The sequence below is a fragment of the Ostrinia furnacalis genome, unplaced genomic scaffold, assembly GCF_004193835.3.
Source record: "Ostrinia furnacalis isolate ACB-3 unplaced genomic scaffold, ASM419383v2 OfSCF0868, whole genome shotgun sequence".
Classification (NCBI taxonomy): domain Eukaryota; kingdom Metazoa; phylum Arthropoda; class Insecta; order Lepidoptera; family Crambidae; genus Ostrinia; species Ostrinia furnacalis.
The window spans coordinates 183,167-202,442 of record NW_021131107.1 but is presented as its reverse complement, the minus strand read 5'-3'; the positions used below and the strand labels follow the sequence as shown (position 1 = coordinate 202,442).

General features: G+C 37.5%; 1 protein-coding gene across 1 annotated transcript; it reads right to left on the bottom strand.

Moving 5' to 3' along the window:
- Positions 1–1,800: 1,800 nt before the first annotated feature.
- On the bottom strand, positions 1,801–9,586 carry LOC114350349 (uncharacterized). Its single transcript, XM_028301120.1, has 10 exons — positions 9,372–9,586; positions 6,875–6,993; positions 6,686–6,691; positions 5,494–5,671; positions 4,722–4,807; positions 4,048–4,151; positions 3,781–3,882; positions 3,254–3,375; positions 2,314–2,366; positions 1,801–2,103 (listed from the first exon to the last, which is right to left on the bottom strand). Exons 1-10 carry the CDS (start codon positions 9,572–9,574, stop codon positions 1,847–1,849), a joined length of 1,230 nt encoding a protein of 409 aa, XP_028156921.1. The 5' UTR covers positions 9,575–9,586; the 3' UTR covers positions 1,801–1,846.
- Between the last annotated feature and the right edge of the window lie 9,690 nt (positions 9,587–19,276).

The following is a 19,276-nucleotide window of genomic DNA, read 5'->3' as shown; positions in this document are numbered from 1 at the left end:
GTGTGTATGTGAAGTCGCATGCATTGTTAGTATACGTAATAGGGGAATCCTCCAAGCTAACGGTGGTTTGGGTGTCGGGACTTAACTCTCATCGATCAGATGAATGAACTCTGACATTTTTAGATAACTCGTTTGCCTTTAATTGTATAATAGGTAGTAGTTATTAATTACAGAATAGCTAGCTGGCTAACTGAGAAGGTAAATCAACCAAAATCACTTCATGGTATAATTTATGTTATCATTCTATTGTTCAAGCTTTTAAATTAATACAGCATTTTTGTGTTCCGACAATTGGAGGTAAGATAACCAGTTCCTCTGTGGTTGAGGATTCCGAGTGAAGCTCTCTTCGACCTGATCATCATTTTCCGTCAGGTGAGATGCAGGCCAAGAGCTTACTCGTTGTGGATAAAAACAACTTATTTATACGTTCTTTCACACAGAGAACACCTCACAGACCATAAATTAAATTCCAGAAACGATTAATTCTTTGCACCGACATTTTTTTACTTATCTACATAATAATTAACCGCCTTCATTTCGAATATCAGCTTGAACTCATCACCTTTTTATTAACTAGATGTACGTGCGTATTAAAAGGTATCAGGTAGAATTATCGCGGCGAAATTATTTATGATACTCGTACATACCATATTGTATACAAGTTTTATTTATAAAATGATTAAAAGTGTATTTGTTTCGCTCTTGATAACGATTGACCCGAGGCTGAGGACATACGTTGTTTGTATATTATTATGCTACAAAGAACTTAAAGGTCTTATTATGTGTCAAAGGCCTTACACACATGTCCTTGGTGGTGCATGTGCATTATAAAAGGTGTAGTAAACATCGAGTAAATAAGGCCAATGAAAAGGCCATGATACTCTTGATCACACTTACTGAAGTGTGCCAGTCTTTTAAAATAGACACTACAGGCGATTTTCTGGCAATTGGACATCGTTTCACATCTCCCTGCTATCGTTTAGAAAGTTGTTACTTACCCCAAAGATATCAACAACAACTAGCGCCTTGTTTTAAAATGTAGAGCATTAAAAAGGTCTATTCTACTTTTATCACCTGGATTTGATCACCCAGGTGATCAAAATGGAGTTCTCATCCATGGGTGATCAAAAGTATACAACAAATATACCATGGCTGTAGAACAGATTAAAATAAAATAGGTCTGAGCTTGGAAATAAATAAATAAATTAGGTAGAGTGGTAGAATAGTAGGAACTTAATATGTAAAAGTTTTTAAGACAATGTGCCTTTATTTAATATTTTTCCCCTGTTGAATACTGGCCATAACAATAACAAACACAATGACTTCTCGTTATCGATTTGAGCAATTCGGATGAGGAAAGAACATTTCAATAATACACAGGTGCCTATGCGTGATGATTCATTATACCTACAATCTACAAATTAGTTATCATATATCATAGAGAGGGAATTCACCTGTTTTTTATTGCATTGATGCAATGCTATTTGCTTAATGACAGAATCACTTCAATAAATTTTTTAACCATGAAATCTTTTTAACACTAAGTATCACTAGGTACTTTACTAGGTATTAGTACAATTTCCAAGTAGGAATGTAATTAATTGTTTTGTTCATGAAATAGTAAAACAAAATGAATACATTTAAATTATTGTTAGTAGCTTACAAGATTACATTTTATCGTCGTTTTCCTGTTTGGCTAATAATTTCATAAAACCTTCATATTTGTATTAAACGAGATAGGTTTATTTTGTTATTTACCAATAATACAATTACATAAATTTCAACCATTTATTTCTACAATTAAACTAAATATTCCATAATAAAAANAATTAAAAAAACAACTTAACTACGGCTTACTACTAACATTCGTTGTAATTGGAGTAGTGGTATCAATGACTGTTGTTGGGAAGCTTAAAATGGTGGTAGGGTTACCACTAGTGGCCGTGGGGATGGTATTAGTGCTGGGGAGAATGGTCAGTTCCTCTCTCCTAGTGGTCAGGATGTCAGCTACATTGGCCACAGTTGAAGCAACATGCCTGGAGTCTGAGATTCCTTCGATTGGTTCCTCTGTTATGTGGTGGTCAGCGCTTGGGTTGGCATCCGCTAAAATGATAAAAATATGTTTACTTTTATAAAGGAATTGTCTTTAGCTAGTTTGAATCACACTAGATTATCTTACTTGAGCTGATCACATAAACTCTAAAATGTTTTTTGCCACAAAGTTATATTTGGATAGGTTATTTTTTAAGGATTTTAGAGCTAAAGATTGTTAATTAAGAGAAATGTAGAGAAAAATAGATTATGTGGTAATACTTAAGTATTTTCTGCCATTGTCCGCGGCCGACCTTCTAGTATTATTCAAATTTCTGAAAATAAAATTATAAAATTGTATTAGTCATTATCTAGATATTTATTTAAATGGGTAGGTATTAAGGGAAATCAGGCCATCGTAAGTAAGAACTAAGATAGGCCGTCTGAACCTGACTACAAAGTAAATACCTTCGTAATTGTAGCGTTTAGACTTAATTTCCATAGATATATTCTATCCCAGCACTGGGCTTAATCTTAAGTAGACCGGCTATAAAATTGTGATTGCCCCATAGAGCAAAATAATATTTATTTCTGATAGGACGATAACGACGAAGTGGACGCTGATTGTAAAACGGTTCACGGAATTCTCAGAAGCCTGCCATTTGCAAATAAATGTCTAACAATCGATTAGTTGTATACCTAATCGATTGTGAAAGATTTGCAATTGACAGGTACAAAATATGGAACATTAAAGTATTTGTTAGCTAAGTGCGTATATAAAAGGTAAAGGCCTCGTCAGACAGAAAACGTGGCTGGTCTCGGCATAACAGTTTTCAGGAACCATGCTTTTGGTAAATTAGTTCAAAAGTTGTCAAAAACGACTGAAAAATTAAACGTAGTTCCGTCCTACTGAATTTCAGCCACAAAAAGCTTGACCCAATTCTTGAATCTTGCTTAATTCGTAACTTTAGCTTTTAACGACTGAGGCTGAGTTGACATTAAGGCTGAGTTGCACCACCTAAATTTAACGGTAACTATGACGATAACCGGTGCTTTTTGAATGGAATTTGACTGATTTTTGACGTTTGTCAAAGTTAAAGTAAGATGGTGCAACCCAGCCTAAGAATCAAAGAATGCAACTCTATGTAACTGTTTGTTGTCCCAAATAAAAAGAAAAAAAAAGAAAAAAGGAAATGAGATGAGATTTTGAGATTATTCTCACATGACTTCCATGATGTCTTTTGTGACAGTAGAGCCGTCATCGAGGCTGAACACGGCCTGGTACTGGCCGTCATACTCCTCGCTATACTTGTCGATGTGGATCGTTATCGCCGATGAAGACACCTGCAATTAAATATCCTTGTACATTTTACACTGCGCTTCTATTCCCAAACTAAGCAAAGCTTGTACTATGGGTAAGTACTAGACAACGGATATAAACATACTTAAATACTCTTTTTTGTAAATACATACTTATTATACATGCAAAACACCCAGTCCAATACAAACAAATATGTTCATGCACACAAATGTTTGTACCTCAGATCATAGAAGTTTGTACTGTGCGGGAATCGAACCCGCTACCTCCGGAATAGTAGTCCGTTTCGAACCACTATACCAAACGGCCGATGTACCAACGAATTAGAGACTAGTTAGGAAGTAGGATGCTGGAAGTTTTTTTTTCTTTCGATGGTGAATTGATTTCGCCCACCCACCTGAAAAAAAAAAACAATGTCAATGAGCACTCACCTTAAATGTGGCAGGTGATGAAGTCTGGTCTGGATCCACCAAATTTCTCTCCAATTCTTCAGCGTTTGTGGGAGACGTGAGCGGTATACCATTTGCATAAACCTGTGGATATTTGCTGAATCATTTTAGGGCCAAAAACTAGGTAAGTTGTAGTTTAAGAGTAGGCAAGTCGCTACACAAGAACAGTTAATTGTGCTTGTTGCAATGCCCTTTGAGAGTCGATGATTAGTCATTCAATATGATAAATTAGGTTTAGATTTAACTTACTTTTTCAACGTTGCAAGTTTTAGCACATTGGTATTTAATAGCCTGCTCGAATGGCTCGTTTTCTTTGGGAGCGTCGACCTTTTCAAATGTTGGTATTGTGACATCTGAAACCACGCAAAAGATTATTAGATTATTAGATTTATTAGGAGATTAAGATTAAGATATAATAACAGAAAGTCATAAAATCTTAACATTATAAATATTAACCTAACATAGGGTTGTAAAATCATAAAACCTAAGCTAGCTAATAAATTAGGTAAAAGTTCGAAGTAAACTCTCTCTTTACTTCGAACTTCAAAGTTACTGTTATCCACCTGAAGCATTGAACTTTAACTGTGTCTCAATTTACTTTGAAATATTTAAATTCGTTAAGTTTATTGTCATTTGGTCACATTATTTATCCATTGAATGAAGTGTGCTTACCTGGTGCTGTAGGTAAAAGATATTATTAAAAAATACAGGGTAAATAAGACCAATATTAAGTACCTAATTTCAATTAATAAATCGTTATGTTTGGATTTTTTTATACAGAGCATAAAATGTAATTAAAACTTACAGTTGTCTGAAAAGAAGATACCAAGAAGTTTCAAATAAAGAAGACATTTAATAAACTGTAGTTTTAAATACTGTAAGTCCTGAAACTGAGCTAGTTTCAGAATTTTAAAGACACTCACTGTCTATAACCGCTAAAAGGGTTTCGTAGGTCTGGTTCCCTTCTTTGAACACCCCTTTGTAGACGCAGGAGTGACTATCTTCGAAGCTGCATGAGAAGTACATCATAAATAAATTCTTGCAAATGGTTGAATAGAAAATGTGTATAATAAATGTTGCTTTTTTGTTTTGCCTCGGCATAGTAGAATATGAATATCATAAAAGGCGACTAATCGACAAATATGCGAACAACAGGCATCCTGAATCCATCTGGCAGGTGGAAAATGAAGGCAAAACCTCCATTTGCCTCTGGTAAATTAAAGAGGGCAAGATCCAGTGTGGAGACCAAATGATCTGACGATAAGCTTTTTTTGAATGATCTCAGCATAATCTTAATTTTTCAAGATTGCCTGCCCTAAAATGTGAGTCATATTTTTACATATTAACTGTTAATACTGTATATTCATGCTAACTAAAGTCGAACTAAAGTCGCTGACATAGCCCGACGGATTAGCAAGCTGTAGTGGCAGTGGGCAGGGCACATAGTACGCAGAACTGACGGCCGATGGGGCAGCAAGGTTCTGGAATGGAGGCCGCGTACCGGAAAACGCAGCATGGGACGTCAACCCTCAAGGTGGACCGACGGACTCATAAGGGTAGCTGAAGGCGCTGGATGCAGGCCGCTTCAACCGGTCAACATGGAAATCATTGGAGGAAGCCTATGTTCAGCAACGTCCCGTGGCAGAAATGATGATGATGATGATGATGATGATGATGATGATGATGATGATTAACCTCGGATAATTGATCTTGATAGTGTTGGGGGGCTCCGGGACTACGTGTCCGTTGTCCAGCACGTCGGCACCGTTGCAGAGGACGTTGACCAGCTGGCACTGCGGACAGTCGTACGTCATCGTCGCCTCCGCCGGCTCGCCCACGGCAAACGATGTGACCACATGCGTCGATTTCAGGTCTGGAACGGTTTGATATTTGTTTTTACAACGATTCATACAAATATACAGTTTAAATATATCATAGATTTAAATTAAATTGTGCAGTAGGGTAACTTGTGCGACCTTAGACTGTCAGAATGTGATCGGATAACCCTGTATGGAACTAAAAAGATGGAGAGATACGTAACGTTACGGTTTTTAGAAAAGATAGTTTTAAACTTGGACTTGAGGTTTACATTGCAAAACAATGATCATTGGTCAGAATTATCAAAATAACGGTAAATGAATGACTTTTCCAATAATCTTTAGTCATACCACAGGTCATAGGTACTTACGGTTTACTAAAATCAAAAAGATTATTATTTTAAAAGTCTGTTTACCATGTGTTAGACTATACATTCGACTCGACTCTACCATGTTCCAAAATGCCGTAGGCTTTTGGTTTATTTTATATCAAATTTCGTTTGTTTCAGCCAAATGACGTCCACTGCTGGACAAAGGCCTCCCCCAAGTATTTCCACAATGACCGGTCCAGCGCTGCCCGCATCCAGGTAGGCACTTCCCGCGACCTTCACCAGATGGTATATCGTAGAATAAGATATATTATCAAACTTATGTACAATCTATTGTATGGTAGAACTACGATGTCTTTTTAAAAGTAGTGATGCCATACTTACGGACATCTAAAAACAACATGATTCAGTATATTAAAAACAATTTTAAAATCATCTAGAAAATTCACAGGTTAATTTAGTATAACTAATATTACAAATATTATTGGTTATAGTTATACTACACCATACTACACTTACCTCTCTCTGTAACCAAACAACTTGTAAAATACTTCGTTTGATCATAAAAATAAAAATATTTTTAATAAAATTGCTTCTATTTATTGTTGATAACAATAAACCAGTAAAATCTTCTTGGGATTTTCTATCGCAAAACAAATGAAATGTGCCTACTTAAATGGATAACCGTGTAGAGTTTGATTCATTGGAATTAAATAAATAAGAAAATTTTAAGTCTCGTACCTGCCTCTGAAAATATAAAAATAACCGTTTATTCATACACAATCCAAATCCATACTAATTGTGAAATAGTATACAATACTAAGCAATAATACGAAACTATCAGATTTTAAAGAAAGGTGATGTTATTTAAAATAAAACAACAAATTAATTATTTTGTACATTATGTAGATAAGTTTTGTTAATACTTACGATGTACTTGCATGATTCTTATTTTTTCCTCTACGCCTTCAGGGCTGTCTACGATCGCGAAGTAATGCCCGAAACTCTTCTTTGACATAAGTCCCAGGTTTATTTCGATAGTGCCTGCCCTAAAATATCATAGTCATATTAATCATAATAATTGAAATTGAAATTGAAATTGAAAAAATTTATTGTCAGACCGGGGTCCATAATAGTGTTAGTAACAATTTTCACTTAGCCTATGTTAGTAAGATACAAATAATGAAATATGAAGCCGCTTACATAGCACTGGAGACGTGCAAGCTAAGCCAGCGCCCCAGCAGCGGCGAGTCCCACCTGTCAGCCAATGCCCTCAGGATGCCATTTGTACTGCCGCGGAGACGCTCTAGGAGCGATGCGCTCCGCTTCCGAATTATCGCGTGGAAGCCGTCGGTGTGCGCTTCCGCAAACATGGTTGACGCGCTGCAGAACCGCGGCAGGCCAAGTAGCACCCTGAACGCATTGTTGTACTGCACACGCAGTGCGCTGTAAGCGCGCTGGGTAAAGCTGACCCATAGGCTGCACGTGTAAAGAGACTGGCAGTAAGCTTTAAAAAGCGTGATTTTTACTTCATCCTTACAACGCGCAAACCTACGTGCCAACATATTACAACGCACTGACAGCGCCCTGCGCTCCCTTTCTATGTCTACATTATCCTTTAAGTCATCTGTAACCCAGTGACCAAGGTATTTAAATGAGTTAACCCGTTTCAGAGGCATACCACAAAGTGTTAAGTGCGGAACTGATGAGTATGTTTTAGTCCGCGATTTGAAGATCATGAACTCACTCTTCGACACATTATATTTGAGTCCATGTGCCATCGCATACTCCTCGCATATCTTAAGCAGTTTACGCATAGCTGCAATCGACGGGGTCAGCAGCACCATGTCATCAGCATAACTAATATTATTAATACAAACGCCGTCGATATGACACCCGACCTTGGTGCTGCTGAGCCCCTCGATCAGTCGGTTCATGTACAAGTTGAAGAGGCTTGGCGAGCTCAACCCCCCCTGCCTCACCCCGCACTCCAACCTGTACACATCCGAGAACGCCCCTGCCCACTTAACACTGTTCTTTTGATTGCTGTACCAATACCCAAACATTGACACGATCTCAGGCGGTAGGTTTGTTTCGTTGCTTAGCTTTTCCCATAGTATGTTATATGAGACTAGGTCGAACGCCTTTGATAGGTCCAAATAGCAGGCGTAAACGGGTGTTTTTCTGTCTGTATAGTACTGGACGGTCTGCTTAAGACAAAGAATAGCGCTTTCCGTTGACAAACTTGGCCTGAACCCAAACTGAGCATCGTGTAGGTCAAGGTGCCGACTCAATTGTTTATTAAGCAGACTGTCCAGTACCTTGGCTATAATTGTAGCTAACGAAATAGGCCTGTAGTTAGACAGATAATAATCATAATCATTTATTTGCAATTAAACATGGTAAAGGTATAAAGATGTTAGGTACAGACAGTGAGAAGGATACATCTTTAGCTAAAATTATAAGCATGCAAAAGTTAAATGAGAAACACCACAATATTAGCGACGATTCTAAAGAAGAACAAAACTACAGCAAGTCAAAGAACTCTTTTAAATCGTAAACTTTTAATACTATCTATTCAAGCTAACTTTTGATACGGATTTGCTCGCTTTCCCTCACTTCCCGACTGGACAGCGTCAGGAATGTTGGCCAAATCCTCAATTTTGTCTCGGGCAAATTGGAGAGTCGTGTTCCTGCAGCGGAGAATAGCTGACGGACTGACAATGACAATGCTTCGGGACTTATCTTGAGTATCAATACGTAACCAACAAAAATCATCGATGTATTTTTTTCAGCCACTGATTTTTCCTTTTTCATTGGTTGCAGGGTCCCCTACGTAGTTTCGAATGGTGCTGTAGCGACCAAGGCCCGGTTTCCACCAAAGCAGCAGGGCTACTTCGAAACGCTGTTTACGTGGTTTCGGTTCTATCTATTCTATCTGTCACCGTCGCTCATCCTGGCATCTCGCTTTGCATGAGAGGGATGACAACAGTTGAGACTTCGGATAACGTTTTTCGGAGTAACCTGCCGTCATACGTTTTTAAATAATTTGACAACAGCGGCAGTGCGGAGAGGAGAAGAGAAGTGGAAATAATGAAATACTTTACCCTCTACGGGACTATTCCCACCTCTCGTTCCCACCACTGCAACTCCTGTGTAGCCAGGATTTACAGCTTAACCGCCATAAAAACCCAACCAATGAAGGTCAAGTTTGTCCCAGGGAAAGTTGAACTGTCCAATGACCCGCAACGAAATTAATCAGAAGAACATCGGAGGATTTCGAGATTAAGGTTCGACTTCCCTCCATAGCAAAGCGGATGACAGGTGACAAACAAAGGTTTAATACCTTAAGAAAAGATTATGCACCACGGACAATAAATATCAATGAATAAATATCTTTATGAGCAGGCAGGCAAGCATACTTTACCCTCTGTCATCATGTTTAATCTTGCACACGGTAGGATGTAGGTTGTAGACCTGCCACGTGGCAGCGCGCACTCTCACATGTTTGACGCGGTGGCCTTTCCCTTGGAACGAGATGGTGTGGACAGCCCCTATCTGTCCTAACGCCAGGTTTAGAGAAATTTCGTGAACTACCAGTTCGGTTCGGCCTGAAACGCACAAATTCATTTTTGTTGATCGCAATACCTACACGCTTTAGGTTGCATTCTAGCATTAACTGATAATAATTGTTATGAGCAGCGCGCGCGCGTGTAACGTGCGGAGCGCGAACGCGTACTGGCGATCGATGCGTCGCGGCTATGGGCGGGACGCCGATCGAAAATTCTAGAGCGCTGTAACCGTTAGCGGGGCGCGGCGCGCGGGGTGTAGCTCGCGCGGGATTCGAGCTATGCCCATATCGGGTAGCGTAGCGTGATGCCGGCGCGATAGGCACGTAGTAACCGGTTTGCTATATGCTCCCCCTCTAGACCAGGGAAACGCCCTCGTCCGTGGTCTAGCATTAACCATCATCCCCCCCTAAACCTTACGTGGTCTTCCGCGTTTCCTTTTAGGAATAACGGGTTTCGGAGGGACGGCTTCGCTACCTTGGTAACGGGTAAGATCTTGTGTATGATATCTCCCTATAACAATGTCAGGCTGGTCGGTACTGGAGATGTTGTAAGTAGTAGGGCTAATCTTCTCTGCTATGCGATAAGGTCCATCACGGCGTGGGAAGAACTTGGCCGTCAGGTCTTTGGAGCCTTTACTCAGGAGGTGAGATTTTAAAAGAACTAAGTCACCAACCTGGAATGCATCTGAGGGACGACGCGTAGAATCAGCGTACTGCTTAGCCTTATCCTGTTGGATCTCCACCCGTTCTCGCACAGCTGACAGTGACTTCAGGAATGTCCTGAGATAAGGGGTAATTTGTGGGACGAAATTGTCTTTGTTTGAGATAGCACGAAGGTCGTGTACGACCTCTGTGGGGGACCGCATTTCTCTGCCGAAAGTTAGAAAAGCTGGTGACGTACCTGTAGTGCGGCACTTTGCACTATTCAAGGCAAAGCGGATCACCGGTAGCTTTACTGGCCATGATGTGTGGTCCTCTTCCACGAGATGTGCTAACATTGCTTTCAGGTCACGGTTTTTGCGCTCGGCAGGATTCGCTTCTGGATGGTACAATGGCACGAAGTTTTGTTTGATATCCAGGACTAACATGCACTCACGCATTACTGCGGACACGAACTGGACACCGTTGTCCGAAATAATCCTGCGAGGTAAACCGTACCGCATAAAATACTCCTCAATAAGAGTGTGTGCACAGGCTTCTGCTGTCGCTTCCTTGAGAGCGTACAGTTCCGTCCATCTGGTTGCTGTATCTTCCACAAGTAAAATCCACCGCTCCCCCTGGTCTCCTTCCGGTAACGGGCCGAATAGGTCAATGGCTAATACCTCGTTACGTTGGTTCATAACCGGTGTCTGAAGTAAACCTTGGGGTTTGGTATTGGGTGCCTTGTATCGTTGGCAGTGGATGCAGGCTTTCACGTAGTCCGTGATTTTCCTCCGCATCCCTGTGAAATAATAAAGTTGGGCAACCTTCTGGTACGTTCTGTCGATGCCTGGATGACCGGCTGTTGGGGAGTCGTGTAGCTCCTTTAGTATTTCTGCAACTTGGCCGGCTGGAATAACTAACTGAGGGGTTTCGCTATCAGAGTCCGGATTGTATCGGAACAGAACCCCTTGGTCCATAAGGTAACCCCTCTCTGACCATCTTTTGGCATTGAGATCGTTGGTGTCCTCCAGGTCTTTGACAATTTTTCCCACTTCAGGGTCTGCGAGTTGTTCTTGGCGCAGTTGGTTTGGTGGCTTCGTGGGCAGATCGCAGATGATCGAGCAAATACCGCAATCTTGGCTTGTCTCGGATGAACACATAGGTCTGCTAAGCGTGTCTGCCACGACGTTCGCCTTCCCTGGGGTATATTGGAACTGGATGTCGAAAGACTGGAGTTTTAGAGCCCAACGGACTAACCTTCCTGCTGGCGATTTCAGGGATAGCAGCCNAGGCTATATATCGTATTTATTTATTATACAGTGTGAGTCACGTTAAAGTGTACATATGAAAATAGATGAAACTAGACCTATTTTTATCGACAAAAAAGAGGTCAAAAATTTTTTGAGATTTTTTTTTAATTTATTATATTATTTTTTATCTTCCAATTTACTTATTATAAAGAAAACGTAATAACTTTTAAACTAAGCGGTATATCCTGATAAAATAAAAACAATAATAATGCAAAATAACAGGCGATACAAAAAGAATACAAAAAATACACAAAAAAGGCCAACAAATAATAAAAAATGATACTTTTTGAAAAAAAAAATTGCTTTTAAATTCGTGTTTTTTTGGTTATTTGATAAATTTTTCCAAAAAATGCCCCTATAACCGGTGGTTTTTATTACTTCGTATTATTTTCTATCGTATTACCTTCGTAAAACCAAAAATCGCATGGCTCTATCCCTATCACAACGTTTGTAATGATCGATTGAACTAAGCCTCTCCGGGCGCGCCATTCAACGCTTCGTTAACAACGAAACTGAAAATGGCTCTAGATTTGTAATTTTGATAAAGACAAGTTAGATTTCAAATAAAAACAAAAGATTTCGAAGTAAAATAAGAATTTTAGTTAAAATTAAAATTGTATCTACCTGAAGCGGAGAATAATGTTGTGGCAGGCCTTTGTTCAAACGATCATAGCAAATGTTGTGATAGGGATAGAGACATGCGATTTTTGGTTTTACAAAGATAATACGATAGAGAATAATACAATGTAGTAAAAACCACCGGTTATAGGGGCATTTTTTGGAGAAATTTATCAAATAACCAAAAAAACACGAATTTAAAAGCAATTTTTTTTCAAAAAGTATCATTTTTTATTATTTTTTGGCCTTTATTGTGTATTTTTGTATTTTTTTAATATTGTCTGTTATTTAGCATTATTACTGTTTTTATTTTATCAGGATATACCGCTTAGTTTAAAAGTTATTACGTTTTCTTTACAATAAGTAATTGGAAGAAAAAAATATCTATAAAAAATTTAAAAAAAATCTCCAAACATTTTTGACCTCTTTTTTGTCGATAAAAATAGGTCTAGTTTCATCTATTTTCATATGTACACTTTAACGTGACTCACACTGTATATTTTACTAGCTTTCCGCCCGCGGCTTCGCGCGCGTGGACTACATTATCTACATATTTTACGGAACCCTATTTTTTTCCAAAATAAAATTTAGCCTATGTTACTCGTGGATAATTAGCTTTCGAATGGTGAAAGAATTTTAAAAAACGGTCCAGTAGTTTTTGAGCCTATTCATTACAATCAAACAAACAAACAAAGTTTTCCTCGTTATAATATTAGTGTAGATATATTATTTATGTATGTAGCATATTTGTTTTTGTTTTTCTTTCCTGCACTAGAAGTACCGCCAAACAAATTTCTTTTCTGCTCTATTTTGTATTATTATTATAAAGAGCTGTGGTTTTCTGAATAAAGAAAAATAAAAAATAAATAAAAATACCCAAAGGTAAACTGGTCGAGAATGCTTTAGTGCACTAAGTTCGCCTTATGTACAAATTTATTTTGGCATAAAAGTTTAAATAAATAAATAAATGCCGCTGTAGCGACTAAGGCCCGGTTTCCACCAAAGTAGCAGGGCTACTCCGAAACGCTGTTTACGTGGTTTCGGTTTTATCTGTCACCGTCGCTCATCCTGGCATCTCGCTTTGCATGAGAGGGATGACAACATTCGAGACTTCGGACAACGTTTTTCGGAGTAACCCCTCATAGCGGAGAAGTGTCGGGCCGTCATACTTTTCTAAAGAATTTGACAACAGCGTCAGTGCGGAGAGGGGAAGTGAAAATAATGAAATACTTTCATCATCATCATTTCAGCCATAGGACGTCCACTGCTGAACATAGGCCTCCCTCAATGCTTTCCACGTTGATCGATTGGTAGCGGCCTGCGTCCAGCGCTTCCCTGCTACCTTTACGATATACGAGGTCCCACGCTGCGTTTGCCGGTACGCGGCCTACATTCCAGAACCTTGCTGCCCCATCGGCCGTCAGTTCTGCGTACTATGTGCCCTGCCCATTGCCACTTCAGCTTGCTAATCCGTCGGGCTATGTCAGCGACTTTAGTTCGTTTTTGGATTTCCTCATTTCTGATTCGATCTCGCAAGCATGAATGAAATACTTTACCCTCTGTCATCATGTTTAATCTTGCACACGGTAGGATGTAGGTTGTAGACCTGCCACGTCGCAGCGCGCACTCTCACATGTTTGACGCGGTGGCCTTTCCCTTGGAACGAGATGGTGTGGACAGCCCCTATCTGTCCTAACGCCAGGTTTAGAGAAATTTCGTGAACTACCAGTTCGGTTCGGCCTGAAACGCACAAATTCATTTTTGTTGATCGCAATACCTACACGCTTAAGGTTGCATTCTAGCATTAACTGATAAAATAATTGTACTATTTTCTCTTTCGATGGTCGTCTGTTGTGTAGGTATGTCTTTGATAAAGCAGATTTAATGCACTGTTGCTTGTTGAATGTAGGGCTTTTGTGAACTTTTTACTTGTTTATTAGCCTAGTTTCCTAAAAAAATTGTTTTAGTCCGTCATGTTTAATATCAAAAAATAATATTGGACACATATATTTTTATTTATCAATCTAACAAATAATTTCATAGTTATGGTGCGTTGAAGTTCCGCGCGACGTCACAAAGTGCGGCACATTTATGCACTCATTGACGTCACGGGCCTCTTCTTATTAACTTTGGCGCTCCCTTTAAATTTTCATTAGTTTGAAAAAGTGAAAAATACGTATAGAGTATTTTTTAAANGGATTCGAGCTATGCCCATATCGGGTAGCGTAGCGTGATGCCGGCGCGATAGGCACGTAGTAACCGGTTTGCTATATTGTACTATTTTCTCTTTCGATGGTCGTCTGTTGTGTAGGTATGTCTTTAATAAAGCAGATTTAATGCACTGTTGCTTGTTGAATTTAGGGCTTTTGTGAACTTTTTACTTGTTTAATAGGCTAGTTTCCTAAAAAAATTTTTTTAGTCTGTCATGTTTAATGTAAAAAAATATTGGACACATATATTTTTATTTGTCAATCTAACAAATAATTACACAGTTATGGTGCGTTGAAGTTCCGCGCGACGTCACAATGCGGCACTTTTATGCCTGTCACGGGCCTCTTCTTATGAACTTTGGCGCGCTTTATCTCTTTAAATTTTCATTAGTTTGAAAAAGTGAAAAATACGTGTAGAGTATTTTTTGATAAGTTAACTTAAAACTCTTGCTTTTTGACCCAGGAAACATCCCTAGAACTAATTTCAAGAACATATTGAAGCTTTTGATTGGTTAATAATGAATATTTATTTTATGTATAAAATAAATTATGTATAAAATAAATATAACTATCAGGGTTGGTCTTTTTTTTTAATTTTATAAAACGAACAGTTCACAAGTTTATTTTATTAATTAAATTTTCAAATCACGAACTAATTGCGTTTAATTGCTTTTGGGAGAGGGGACGCGCATTCCACGAACCGGCAAACTTAGTGGCGCTGCACGCTGTGGTGGCGCGAACGGGTAGTATCATTTATTTTATATCTAGACTGATATTTATCCCAGTTTTGAGTGTACCGTATAATAGTAAAGTGATGGCGAATCAATACTAAAACCACAATAGTTTTAGTTATAGTTTACAAAAACATTATTCTAAGTGATATTTTTTTCTTATTTTCTTTGTAAGTAATAATTACTTATAATTTTAAATAATAATTTNTGCATTTTTGGCATCAGTATCGATCACTAATCACCCCCTGATAGTTATTTTGAAAATATATTTCATGTACAGAATTGACCTCTCTACAGATTTATTATAAGTATAGATTTTGATCTCTACCATTTGATAAATTTCTGTGAGATATCAATTTCATTCGAGCACAGTTCTTTGAGACTTTTTGTTTAATTTATTTTGATCTCTACCATTTGATAGATTTCTGTGAGATATCAATTTCATTCAGTGACTCTAGCACAGTTCTTTGAAACTTTTTGTTTAATTTATTTATTAAAAAATCATGTAAACACTAGGCACAGTGATGCTTCAACCGCACCAACGCGTGCAGATCGCCATCGTCGGCGCGATCATAGGCCAATGACAGGTCGTGCGACCCATGACAGCCTCGTTTTATGGATTGGGCACTAAACTATGTATAGNTAGTTTTAGTTATAGTTTACAAAAACATTATTCTAAGTGATATTTTTTTCTTATTTTCTTTGTAAGTAATAATTACTTATAATTTTAAATAATAATTTATGCTGGAGATACTTACCGAATGTAACAATAGGGTACCTATTGTTGGTTTCACGTTGTAAAAGTGTATAAGTAGTTTCTGGATGAGATGAACGTCTTCTGAATTCTGTATAATAATACGGTGCTTCGTAACGCCATTTATCGTACATAGATGAACCAAATAGATAAGGCTAAAAAATGCCAATTAGTTAGATGGAGGCTGAGTTATGATCCACATAGGTATTAATAATACCTACTTATGTTTGTCTGGATTTGTCATACTCACTTGTTTTGAACACAGTATCCAAAATGATGAATTTTTAACAGGGGCCGCTTTTATCCTTCGAGGGCTTGCTCGATATGATTCTGTGTCTCGATGCACGAATTCGTCAATGAAGTCATCTAAAATAAAAATGAAATTCATATAGTTCAGTCATTTGGTGGAAATGCAAAATAACGTTACCTGGAATGCTTTCCGGGAGTTTTGAAAATTGTTAACCATATATGTAGATATTATTATGATAGTTCTTTGTCAAAACGCATATTGAAGCATACTTTGCGGCGCTCCTATGACAAAACTATTGATTTAAAAAAAAAACATTAGTAAAATAGACAATTTTCTCTAGTTTTAGTTTTTCTCAGCATGTTATATCATAAAATTAATCCAAAAGGAAATATTAAAAAAAACTTCTACTAGGCAGCATTTTTCCAATATGGCGGCTCGAGCGGCAACCATGAGGTCGCAAAGTTGGAATTCGGAAAGTGCATAATATCAAAATCCGTATAAATACCAATTTTCAGAACTCCCGGAAAACTTTCCAGGTAATACTACCAAATGACTGGACTAATTATTACTAGGTGCCTTATTACAAATAATTCCTGATTAAATGTCAATTTAAACTGTGATCAGTTTTTGTATTACTTATTCCATTTTCTTCCATAAACATTGCATTTACATGTGATATGTTATTACTAGAAAGTAGAGAAGCTAGAGATGTTCTTAAGATCATTGGGAATCCAGTACCTATCACCATTATTTTTTTTAAATTGAATTCTAAGTTGAATTTTTTATCGTGGTTTGTACTTTTGTTAAACTTTGGCGGCTCATAACTAGCTAACCAATCATGGATCTAAAATTACATTATTTTTTTACTAAAGACATATTCGATATTAATATCAAATATAAAAACGGTTAAAAATATGCGAGAAAAAAAAATTAAACACTTTTTAGGTCAAATTTTGGAAAAAAATAAATAGAAATAAAAATATCAATAAAAAAAAGTAGCTCACTTAGGGTCAAATGGGCGAACTTGTATTCTTAAAGTGACCTTACCTATAATATAGGTACCCACGAAGTTTGTCTACCTAACCTTCCGCCAAACACCCTGTATTAATGAAATTCCACTTACCCGCAGTAGCTAATGATGGAATTATAAATTATAGTGAATAATCTAAAGTAAAAAAGTTAGTGTGGTTTGCCAATCAATTAGCTAACTATGCTATTGATAATAAAATAATACATCTTTTTACATTGTGGACCAAAATAGACGTTTTGCAGATTCAGTTTTCACGACAAGTTAATACTTACAGCCGTCGGGGTCTGAAAAAATTGACAATGTGAAATATGTCACTTTAAAAACATACAAAAATATTACATAATTGTAATAGTAAATGTTTACAATAAGTAATGTTTTTGGAAGGCGAGGACAAAGGGCCTGAAAAAAAAAATATAAAAGAAGTCTGCTGTTAATTGGAAATTGTCGCTTACCAGGGTCATCTGTAATCGTATTAAATATGAAAAAAAATTACACGAATTGAATGTCTATTTATTATTTTTAAATAATGTTTCAATGAAAGTACTTACTTGGAACGGTTTCTGTGAAAATGGTAAGAATGGCATAACAATACAATTATTTTATTTTAAGTTGGTAAGTAATTTTGATTTATGTTTACTTGTAGGTATACCTTAACTAAATTTAACACAAAAAACAGAAATAAAAATGGGATCATAACATAACAATTTATATCCCAAACAAAAAACATTTTAAAATGTTTTTTCAACAAGATATAAATGTAATTAGTATTAATTTAAATAATTAATTAGTAATCAAGAATACATACCATCTCCTAAAATAATAATTTAACTATTGAAACTAAGATTCAATTATTGAATTGGATGTGAGTAGGTACCATTGAATCGGGCCTAATTCTTAGGCTGAGTTGCACCATCATATTTTAACCGTGACTATAACGATAACCGGTGTTTTATACAGGGTGTTAGGTAAATGGGTATATGAGCCAACATTAGCCCATGTTAACATGGGCATGGTATGGCGAAGTCAGAAAATTGATATCTTCATTTTATTAATTATTTTAATTATCATACAAATTGGATTTTATAAAATGTATTTTGTCTGATCTACTCTCAAACTCAGAATTTTGGTCAGAATATAATACTTACTTTCATATGCTAGCAATGGCGAAATTAAAGCAATGTTAGTAATTTATTATTATTTTCAGCATTATATTGGATGCATTTATTTAAAAAAATGTATTATGACTCAATTTATGTACTTACCTTCATCATCTAATAAAAAAGTGAAAAATTTGAATATTTATCATAGCATAGGAAAAATAAGTAAATAAGTTAAATCAATGATAGATGCGTTATCACACTTGCCTTCCTCTGAAATTTAATAAACTTTCTTTTAATATACGAGTATGATATTACTATGGCCAAGTATTATCTATGTTTTTCTTTGTAATATGTCGCCCAGTTTTTATTATTTACCGTAATCATCTGAAAACAAAAGTACAATGCCATAAATGAACTGAAAATCATTAACTTAGAGCACGTCATTTTAATCAACTTGTTAAAGTTAACTTGTTAATTGTTTACAAGATCGAAAGGCGATACGGTGTTGATCCCTTTCGGGGTTGATAATGTGCAGGACGTCCACCTACAAGGTGGACCGACGACATCATAAAGGAAGCAGGGAAGCGCTGGACGCAGGCCGCTACCAATCGATCAACGTGGAAAGCATTAGGGGAGGCTTATGTTCAGCAGTGGACGTCCTATGGCTGAAATGATGATGATGATGAATGTGCTGTGACCTCTATTCAAATAAATATTTGACACTGGAATGGTAAAGGTCGCGGGAAGAGCCTGGATGCGGGCAGCGCAGGACCGTGCATTGTGGAAAACCTTGGAGGAGGCCTTTGTCCAGCAGTGGACGTCATTTGGCTGAAACGAACGAACGAACGAACTGGAATGTCAGACTCACGCCACAGTTCATTGGCCGGGAGGGCCTGGTCGGCGGAGGGCAGGCTGAAGATGTAGCCCACTTGGCAGGGGTTCCAGTGGTCACACACCTCGTGATCCGGGTCCAAATCGTTCACGAACTTGTAAGTCTGGAATTTAACTCCTGTTTTACTTCAACTCCTGTATGCTGCAACTCCTGCGAATACAGGCTACCAAGATCTAATGTGAATGCAAAAGTCCCGGAATGTTATCAACAGCAAGTTTAATGAC

Coding starts and splice junctions, on each gene's coding strand:
- LOC114350349 (XM_028301120.1), bottom strand. CDS start 9,574: ATGAATTTGTGCGTTTCAGGCCGAACCGAACTGGTAGTTCACGAAATT. Junction 6,994..9,371: donor ATTAAACATGATGACAGAGG/GTAAAGTATGCT, acceptor ATGATATTTTAG/GGCAGGCACTATCGAAATAA. Junction 3,376..3,780: donor CATCACCTGCCACATTTAAG/GTGAGTGCTCAT, acceptor ATTTAATTGCAG/GTGTCTTCATCGGCGATAAC.